This window comes from Aphis gossypii, chromosome X (genome assembly GCF_020184175.1).
Source record: "Aphis gossypii isolate Hap1 chromosome X, ASM2018417v2, whole genome shotgun sequence".
Lineage (NCBI taxonomy): Eukaryota > Metazoa > Arthropoda > Insecta > Hemiptera > Aphididae > Aphis > Aphis gossypii.
Genome location: NC_065533.1, coordinates 6,675,068 through 6,686,716, shown reverse-complemented (window position 1 = coordinate 6,686,716; position 11,649 = coordinate 6,675,068). Strand labels below are relative to the sequence as shown.

The 11,649-nt window shown below is 27.7% G+C and overlaps 1 protein-coding gene across 3 annotated transcripts in view; it reads left to right on the top strand.

Moving 5' to 3' along the window:
- Positions 1 to 620: 620 nt before the first annotated feature.
- Positions 621 to 11,649, top strand: part of LOC114128775 (uncharacterized) — a 76,577-nt gene continuing 65,548 nt past the window's right edge. For 2 of the 3 annotated variants that reach the window (XM_027993363.2, XM_027993362.2), the window contains exons 1-3: positions 621 to 828; positions 1,058 to 1,099; positions 6,318 to 6,344. In XM_027993363.2, the coding sequence (XP_027849164.2) occupies positions 756 to 828; positions 1,058 to 1,099; positions 6,318 to 6,344 (142 nt within the window). In that variant the 5' untranslated portion in view covers positions 621 to 755. The remainder of the gene's footprint in view (positions 829 to 1,057; positions 1,100 to 6,317; positions 6,345 to 11,649) is intronic. The other variant, XM_050205532.1, reaches the window with a different exon arrangement.

Genomic DNA, 11,649 nt, shown 5'->3' with positions numbered 1-11,649 from the left:
ATATAAAATATTATAAGAGTGTACGTATATTAAGAATAAATTACAAAACTAAAGTAATAATGCACATAATAAGGACGTCGTACCCGCGTGTACTGTCTCCGTCTTAAAATATACACACGTACGACATAGCAAATTTTCGTTCATCATTTTTAATAATGTGCTGTTAATTCTGATATTTGAGGGAATTTACCGATTATAACACTAAAAAGTAAGATTATTATCTAGGACTCCCATGTAGCCTTTTATTGATATAATAATTTTTAAGCAAGTTGTGATCATTTTAAAATGTATAGTTTCAAAAAGACTATAACTTATTGAAAAAATATAAAATCAATAAAAGCCTAATCGAGGCCCTAGAAAAGAATCTTACCTATAAATTATATAATAGGTCAATTCACTGTAATATCAAAATTAATAGCACACTATAAATTAAAACTGGTAAACGAAAATTTACTATGTTATGCGTGTATAAAAACGAATACAACACATGTGGGTACAACGTACGACAACATTTTAAAAGCAAATACATCACATCTGCTTCACATATTACAATACAAGTGTGATCATAAAAAACAAAATTTTATTATTTCACATTGAAACATAATTAATAATCGTTTCATTTGTGCCACACCTATTCGCATCGATTGATTGTATTCTTTAAAATAATTTACAAGTTTAATTAATAATAACTCTATTTTTTTTTTAAATAAGTTACTATTTTACTAAGTAAAATAAATTTTAATTTTATAGACACCATGTACATCTCATTGGGACTTCTATGGTTAGGTTTCAAAATAATTCACGGAGAAATAATTAACTGTCCAATTGGTAATTAAGTTGATTATAGAACTAAATATTTAAAAACGTTAAAAACTATTTATAATTGACTTATCAAAACACAAAGAAATAATATAGTATAGTTGATTTACGTTACAATCAAAAACTGTAGAAATTATTTTAATTATTATTCGTACTCCAAGCGCATAAACTTTTTTTTAAATTTTTATCAACGTTTATGAAATGAATTATACAAATTAATGTTTTTTTTTTTTTTTAGGTGGATTAACTAATGATCAGATTTGCAAGCAACTAACTATTGGTATTATACTCATTAAATATATCTATTTTAATATCAAAATCCTAGATCAGAGTTTCACAAACCATATCTTGCGAAATTTTGTTGATGGGTTAGGTTAAAAAAAATTATGCAATTTTCATATTTTACTTATTTTTTTGTATTTTTTTATAATTAATTTTATTTATTATTCACTATTGTATTTTATTAAAATTCAATAATACAATTGATTATAAAAAAATACTGTTAGAACTTAGAACTATCGATGATGGAAGCATATTCCCTCATTTGATTAGACTGATGTCTTTCTAAAGAAAGACGATACATGAAGACTAAAACAAATTAAAAATATATTCACAAAACATAATAAATTAATAGGAATAATAATTATTTAAACATTTAACAATGTGTAAATTTACTTGAAAAATGTATGAGTATTTGTTTTCTACTTCCTCAGACTTTTATAGTAAAGAGAATTTGTTTACTGGTCGTCGAAATTTTATACCAATTGAGTTGCGTAAAATAATAATGCAATTCTAAATTGTTTGCGGTCCATGTATAATATATATATAATATATATACATATACAAATAAATATTAAAACAAAAGTCAAATTTCACTCACACAAAATACTACCTATCTCAATGCGTAATCATAGAATTTTATGATATTCACTTTATTTTTTCGAAATGTTAAAAATAAATAAAAACAATAATTTATTTGAATACGATAATAAAATTATTTATTTAATTATTTATGACTATTCAGTAAATATCATATTACCTATCATGAGTTAAAAACAGAAATATAATATAACGACAACTTTTCATTCCTTATCCGATAAGTAGTATGTTTTAGTCGGTTCTGTATCCCCCGCAAATCCGGTAAATCCGACTACCCCGCCCTCCCTATCGTGCGCGTGCCATGCCCCGCCATGCCTATCGCTGCCATGCCCCTCCATGCCGTGCCCGGCCTTGCCCCTCCCCTCCATACCGTGCCCGGCCTTTCCCCTCCCCTCCACTACCTGCCCGGCCTTGCCCTCCATTCCTATCCACTACATGCCCCCCCCCTGAAAATTATAAGTAGTCGAATTCAATATACTTGATACGATTTAGTTAAAAGTTTACTGATATTTAAAATCATGTGTAGAATACATTCGTTTTGAAACAGTGTATTAGTTAATTTTAGTTTATTGAGAGTTAGTAACCGATTAATAATATAATATACAACATAAATAAGTAATTATTGATGAGGTCTCATTATCTTTTATAGAAGTGAAAAATGAAAGTGTCACGTACACTTTCATATTTCATCTATATTATCATATATTACATTATATTATACATAACATAGCAAACTATTATTACAATAAATTATTCATTATATTTTCGTATTTTCACTTACCTATATCAGAAATCAATAATCCTACAGTTATCAATAATCAGTCAGTACCTTTGTCTCCAAACTTATACTACACAGTACATAAATGAATATAGTTATGTCTTTTATTAGGAATATCAAATACATTTTCCTTGCTATATATTTTTCTTTATTTCGTTTTAAACTATATTAGGCATAATGATCAAAATAATGATCATACTTAGTAAGTATGATAAATAAAAAATAACGTTCTATTTTACCCCCCCCCCCCCCCACCATATACATGTAATCGCAGCAAGCATAACAAACACAGGTCTACTTGATGTATACTATGTATATAGTAAAAAAATTAAAACATTATATATTTAACTACTTAAAATAAATGGAAATATTTTTAAAGTAAATGGTTAAATTTCATCTCTTAGTTTAAAATATTATCATATACTATCCCATACCTAATATTATAAGCTATTATTATAATAGATGATTCATTATATTTTAATTTATTGAAATAATAATAAGTATAGTATTAATAGTATTATATTACACGATATGCTCAAAATTGCTCTACTTTATAAATTAAAATAAATATACCTACAATAATATATCATTGTTTGAACAGCCCAGCTAGTTGTTTTAACTGGATTGATCTTATTTTAACGTGGTAAGTAGATATGAAATATTTTAGCAATTCAAAATGTTATTATTATATTAATATATAAATTATATACATCCTTTAACACAATTAAAATTATCAACTGAACATATTAAAGAATTTAAACCTGATCAAAATTATCGATTATCACATTTATATAATTCCAATATGTTAATCGAAATTCAAAGATTATTACATCTGAATAAAAGTATGGCATTTAAATTTTGCAAAACGTTAGTGACATCATCATTAACTATGTTATGTGCTATTAATTTAATTGAAAATTTGATTGATAATAATTTTCAAGAAAAAGGTCGTATATATGGGGTTATTAATCGATGTAAATGTTGTTCATTTTATCATGATACCATTTATACTGAAAACTCTGTAAAAGATTTCAAATGGCGTTATCCATTGTTAACTATTCAACAATATGAACAAATTATTAATAACTGTTTAATTAAAAAATATTTCTCTAGTATATAAGATAAATTGGATTTCGATGATAGTAGAAAAATATATAATAATTTTAAACATTGTCAATATTTTTAGTGTAATAGAATACATATACCATAAGATTTTACGATTATATAATAAGTTTTATAGAAATTGTTATAAATAAAATAGTTGTAATAAATGTATACACATTTCTTTAATAAAGTATTATTGTTGTACACTTCGATAATACAATAAATATATTTTTCCACTTCAGATTACGTTATATTATTTCATTTAAGTATATATTTTATATATTTATATATGCTATATCTTTCATATATATATATATATATATATTATTAATCAGTTGCTAACCTTCCATGAAGTAAAATTAACTATTCTATGCCCGATTTTCAATACCAACATATTATTATATTTTTAACTAAAATATCATATTGAGTATATCAGAATTTAACTATATAAATAATACTATATTAAATCATACGTTGGATTTGACTACAATCAATATTTATTAATTAATATATTATATTATGATTTTATCATGCCTGTTTAATATATGATCCACGATATGTGTGTTTTATTTAAAATACACCTTGGAATAAATATCATACAACTCTATTGATGATTACCTACACGTTATGAGCTAGAACGAATAGAAAAAAAAAAAAAAAAAAAAAACCAATTATGTACCCATGGTATAATAACGAGCTTGAGAAACGATTAACTGATATATTTAGTAAACTACCTATGTGCATTAATTATATGATATATTAGAAATGATAGTCTAATATTGCTACCTATTAAAAACATATGAAATAAATTTCACGGTAAAATTATTCATATTATTTATTCATTACAAGTTGTATGGTGTATGGCGATATGTATTTAAGTAATAATAACATTTTGAATTGCTAAAATATTTCATATCTACTTACCACGTTAAAATAAGATCAATCCAGTTAAAACAACTAGCTGGGCTGTTCAAACAATGATATATTATTGTAGGTATATTTATTTTAATTTATAAAGTAGAGCAATTTTGAGCATATCGTGTAATATAATACTATTAATACTATACTTATTATTATTTCAATAAATTAAAATATAATGAATCATCTATTATAATAATAGCTTATAATATTAGGTATGGGATAGTATATGATAATATTTTAAACTAAGAGATGAAATTTAACCATTTACTTTAAAAATATTTCCATTTATTTTAAGTAGTTAAATATATAATGTTTTAATTTTTTTACTATATACATAGTATACATCAAGTAGACCTGTGTTTGTTATGCTTGCTGCGATTACATGTATATGGTGGGGGGGGGGGGGTAAAATAGAACGTTATTTTTTATTTATCATACTTACTAAGTATGATCATTATTTTGATCATTATGCCTAATATAGTTTAAAACGAAATAAAGAAAAATATATAGCAAGGAAAATGTATTTGATATTCCTAATAAAAGACATAACTATATTCATTTATGTACTGTGTAGTATAAGTTTGGAGACAAAGGTACTGACTGATTATTGATAACTGTAGGATTATTGATTTCTGATATAGGTAAGTGAAAATACGAAAATATAATGAATAATTTATTGTAATAATAGTTTGCTATGTTATGTATAATATAATGTAATATATGATAATATAGATGAAATATGAAAGTGTACGTGACACTTTCATTTTTCACTTCTATAAAAGATAATGAGACCTCATCAATAATTACTTATTTATGTTGTATATTATATTATTAATCGGTTACTAACTCTCAATAAACTAAAATTAACTAATACACTGTTTCAAAACGAATGTATTCTACACATGATTTTAAATATCAGTAAACTTTTAACTAAATCGTATCAAGTATATTGAATTCGACTACTTATAATTTTCAGGGGGGGGGGCATGTAGTGGATAGGAATGGAGGGCAAGGCCGGGCAGGTAGTGGAGGGGAGGGGAAAGGCCGGGCACGGTATGGAGGGGAGGGGCAAGGCCGGGCACGGCATGGAGGGGCATGGCACGCGCACGATAGGGAGGGCGGGGTAGTCGGATTTACCGGATTTGCGGGGGATACAGAACCGACTAAAACATACTACTCCGATAATATAATCATTCTCAGACTTCTCAAACAATTATAATGAGGATTATTAATACTAAACCCTATTACTCTTATTTAATAATATACTATATTATCTTATTATATATACTTCTCTAATCGCATTCGTTTTTATTATAAATTAACGTTGTTATCCATTTCTTATATTAGCTTTTAATATTGTATTAAAATAATAATTAATACCCAACTATGTAATCAAAATATGTTTTTGTAATGTAACCATTGAGGACTGAGCTATCAACCCGTACTTTTAATAAACAAATAAATTAACGGATAATTAATTAGGACTTTTTTATTTTTTATTTTATATGCCTATTTTTTCTCAAAACATTCAAAAGCGTTGAAATTATCCCCAAAAGCATAATTTGGTTTAACTAATAGGTTATTAAGCAACGTTCTCCTGAACGATGAATGACTAAAGATTCATAAAAAATAATTATTTTTTATAACTTAACAAATAACTTAGATGATATATATTTTAATTGATGTTTTAAATATTATTTCATATTTAAAACAATTTAAAAAGTGTTATAAGTAGAAGACTATGTTTATATTTCAAGGTATGTTATGCTATTTTACTAAGATAGTATTTCAAAATCAAGTTTTTGTTTATTTACAGAAAGTGTTTTGTATAAATTCTATACAAGTAAGTAATATGTTTATAATTTATGAATATACAATAAGTTATTTTAAGTTAAGTATTTTCGGTTATCTAGTACCTTTAAATATGAGAATTGTACAACGTGAACTTTTAGGAGTAGTTGTTTTGTCAAAAACTACTATGGAGCAAATATTTCAAATTGTATTAGGAATATAATATGTTGCAATACGCTTGTTTTCTATTGCTATAGTAGTAGCACATCTGGTGTTGAGTATGTAGCTGGTGTTGCGTGCCAGTATCAGAGTTGAATCTAAATGGTTATTTTGAATGAAAGTTAAAACTTACTCTAACCTCTTCATAATAGACGAATAGTTTTATCTGAATGTCGATTCCACACTACTATTACATTTTTATTATTCCCTTGCCTTATATAGTTATCAATTTCTCGTTAAGTTATTTCTAGTTGAATTTAAACTTTGCCTCAACTGGTCTAAACACGCATCTCGTAACTCCGTTTTACACACAAATATTCTTTTTATTTCTCTAACTGCCACCTGTAATTCTTTCTCTATCATAGCTCTAGCTTTTTCATCTAATGGTAGCAATAAAGGTCTTTTCCTTCTAACTTGCTAACTTCAAATTTCTTCAAGCTATTCGACATAGCACCAGAGATAACTACCATACTCGTTATTTTTACCATTGAAAATTCAAAGTCCATGATTATGAATTTATGTGTTTCTTTTCTGAATAATATAAACAATTGAATATTAGTAATTATATACTATGTTTCATTTTTATATTTTATAATATTTATATATATAATTATTGATTATTATGTTATACTTATTTTTATATTATTATTATTATTTATTTATTTATTTTTATATATATATATTTTTTTTTGACTAATATTAATATTAACGTGGTGATGGTGGTGCGCTAAATGGTATTTCATCATGTAACCCCGAAGCATAATTTCTCCTTCTTACATTTTGTATTTGTGATCTATAATTAACCAATCTTCTTGGTATATCAATCACTTGGCGATTGCTAACGTATCTACATTTTAATAGTATATATATAGCTTTTATAATTAATATAATAGATATTATGGCCAAAGCTATTGTAGCATACAAAAGATTTGAATGTATGAACAGATGTTTTTGACTTTGTTCTCTAATAACTTCTTCATCTATCATTTGTTGAACCTCATTAAGTGATTTAGACACACTGTGCAAATCTGTTAATTATATATTTGATGTGTTGTTCCATACATCACTCAATTTGTAATTTTGTATTTATATATATGTTTAAGTATTTTATTAAATATATTCTGTATTTTAGTAACAGGTACAAAATCTTTATAATTTGTACTCGAAATATCTTCTATAGGGTTCAACATTGCGTCTCGTGTGAATACTTGACAATTTGTGTCTACTATAGTTATTGCACCTGAAACCTTAACTTCTTTAACAAATGGTTCGGGTAAATCTGTACAACTTATTGTTAAGGTATTATCTCACACATGTATTTATGTATTTTTATTAAGAAATCTGTGATAAATATTTCTAACTAATGAACATTTGTCGACTAAACATCTCATTGGTAGTGCGTCCGGTGATTTAAAATTTAAATAACTGCATTTCACATGGAGTTCTGTCATTATTATCTATCATTGGCTGTGTAGTTTTCTGTATATTGCCGTCTCAGTGCAATCTTTTATATAGTATAATTATCGTATTTTTATCGTAATTATCTCTTTTTCCGTGTAGGTAGTAAATTGTTTTCTATCCTTAGTTATTGCAACATAAGTATATGTAGCTATGGAAACATACCATGCTTCAACCTCGTTTTCAACATGGTTTATTGGTATAGGTATTATATTATATAATGAAAATTCTAACGTCGATAACCAGTGGTATTCTTGTAATAAATACCAATTGTTCATTTTCATAGTATAGGTACGCTTATTTTTGTTATTTTTAAAAATTCACTTAATTCTGATGCTTCTGTTCCTATAGGAATGCTATATTGTTTTTTAATTGTTCGTTCTGCTGTTTTCAATGTTGATGCAAGTTCTTGTGGTGTCATAAGACTTGGATGTATTAACCCCTCTCTTGCAGCTGTTATTATCTGTTCCAACGTTGAGGTTTCATACGCATACTGATAAGTTCAGCGGTTCCCAACCTTTTTGAGACTATTATCCATAAGTCAGGTTAGATATTAACAAATACCCCCGACCCAAAAAAAAGGTGAGTAAAAAAAACAAAACAAAATATATATTATGATGATAATTATAATTTATTTTATTTTTTCAAACAAAGAAAATAAGAGTTTTTATTAATTTATTACGACTTATGAATAACAGCAATGAACATTAATGAGACGGTTGATATCGCTTTTTTCTAACAATTTCTTTAATATTCGGTTCAGTTTCGGCCAATGCACATCTTAGGTCGTGTTCCAAGTTTAATCGGTTTCTTGCTTTTGTTTTCATTGTTACCATTGTTGAAAATCCACTTTCACACCTGTACGTTGTGGAAAATGGGATCAGTATTTTCAAGGCTTTTTCTGATAATAATGGATACTCTACACCAATTTTTCGCCAAAATGTTGCTAGTTGTGTGTTTTCAAAATCTATTTTCTGTGTGTTGTTTTCACGAAGTCCTAAAAATTGTGATTTGGTTTCAATTTCAGTATCTGGAAATACATTTTCATCCACTGAAAAGGGTCTTAGCACCCAAGCATTTACTTGACGATTTTTTAAATCTGGAAAATATTTACTGATTGAATCTACTACTGATAATAAGTGAAGAGCTATTTGGTCTGTGAATGAAAATTTTTCATTTCTTTCGTCGAGCACCATTGTTAGTTCTGGGAACATTGAAATGTCCTCGACATCAATTCTGCGTTGGTAAAGTTGCAATTTACGAAGAAAACTGGCAACCTTATCTTGAGCAGTTAAAATATTCGTCATATTTCCTTGCAAACTGAGATTAAGTGTATTTATTTCTCCGAAGAAATCCGCAAGATATGCCAGTTTAGAAATAAATACATTATCTGTTATTTGAGCGTGAAACTCTTTCTCCTTTACCTTCCCTGATTTTTTCCTTTCTAGAAACAAAGCAATTTATTCTCGGAGCTCAAACACTCGGTGCAACACCTTACCTCTCGACAACCAACGTACCTCTGTGTGGAACAACAAGACGTCGAATTTTCCTCCCATTTCATTACATAAGTCCTTAAAAATTCTTGTATTTGTCGCACTGCTTCGGATGTAGTTAACAATTTTCACTACATGAGTAAATGTGTCCATTAAATCAGGTGGAAGAGTTTTCATTGCCAAAGCATAACGGTGGATAATGCAGTGGGTAAATAACGCAAATGGAGCAACTTCTTTCATTAATGTTTGGAAACCAGAATGAATGCCCAACATGGCTGGTGCTCCATCTGTAAAGACACCTATTAACTTCGACCACTGCAGCTCATTTTCATCAACAAAATTTTTCACTGTCTGAAAAACATCTTCACCGCGTGTGGTAGTACTCAGTGATTCTGAGAATAAGTATTCTTCTTTTAAGTCGTCACCTTTTATGTATCGAGCATAGCCAAGTAGCTGGGAACAAGATGCAACGTCGGTCGACTCATCTAACTGTAAGGCGAAGAAAGGACTTGACTTTATTTCATTGAGCACTGTGTCCAAAATATTCTTGCTCATATCCTCGATACGATTTTTGATAGTGTTGTTAGAAAGTGATATCTTATTTATCTTTTCAACATGTTGCTCTCCAAGAACAAGTTTTACTGCATCTAGTATACACGGTTTGATGAGATTTTCTCCAATTGTATGAGGTTTCTTGTTTTTCGCGATTCGAAGAGCGATGCAATATGAAGCTTCAAGACCAGCTTCAGTTGACTTAAAAAAGTAACCGGATGAATCCATACGTGCATTTTTTAACGCATATTCTTTACGTTTGAAAAATGCAATATCTTTTTCTGCAAACTGAGAATGACTTCTCTCAAAATGTTCTTTTAATTTCCTTGGTTTCATACTTTCTGTTGTGAGAACTTTGTTGCACAGAACACATTGAGGCTTCTCGATACTTTTATCAACAAACTTAGTAAATCCCCATTGTAGAAAAGCTTCTTTGTATGACCGTTTTTTCCCCTGTGTCATGGTTCCTGATTCAAAGGAAAATTATTAAAATCCAACTTTTACTTTACGTCAAAATAATCAGAAAATCGACAATACTGATCGATATTCAGTAGACGGCACAGACAAGTACACTAATGAACAAACAGTGAACGACTGACTGATGGTTAAAAGATTAAAACCATTAAATTAAATATCGATATCATTTTATATTTTTATAATAATAGTAAATAGATAAATAGAATATAAAATGTGTTGACAATTGTACAACAAAAATAATTCCAGGAAATTCAATATAATGTAATATTCTAAGTATTATTTGAAGGTAATAAAATTATCAGTGTCATTAGGACATAAGATAAGGTATTTCCCAAAACTATTAACAACAATATTATATTATACAATTTCACTTACAGTCATAATACACATGAGTAAAATAAGTACTTAAAATAAAAATAAATAGTTTTACTTTTACCCCCCAAAAAATCGTGTTTTTACCCCTTAGGGTGTAATTACCCCCAGGTTGGGGACCGCTGGATTAGTTATTATAGTGTATAGATTATGGACTTCGATAGCCAATAGTAAATCTAATACATCATCAGTTCTATTCTGTAATTGTATCATTCTCTCATGTAATTTTTGTTCTTTAGTTGATATTTCCTTATATAGTTCCTCTGTTTGTTTTAGTGAACTAGCAATCTTTTTAACTGCTGTTTTTACTACTGTTGTTTGTGATTTCACTATGTGTAAAATATTAGCTCCTGTTTCCTCTGTTTGTTTGATTCCTTCTCTAGTTTTCTTTGCACATGTATCATCGCATACACCAAATAATATACCTATACATGACGTTACCAACAAAGTTAACTAATCCTCTTTTGTTTCGTTTATTTTCTTGATAAATATCTGTTTGATTAATACTACCTCCTAATAACATATACAATCGTTCCTTTTGATTAGTTATTTCATCATATACCTAAATCAGTTATTACTATTTGATATTTTCCACACAAATCTATATGATGTTTGTCAGTACATATATTTTTTATATTCTTCATTTTTAAACCTAATAAATCATACGTTGTATTATAATCCTTAAGTGAAAAATACGTAACAAGTTTATACTCTGCTCCTATCAATTTAGTGGGGCCTAAATTCTCATAGTAAAAAGCCCTGGTATGATCATAGGGTACATATGTA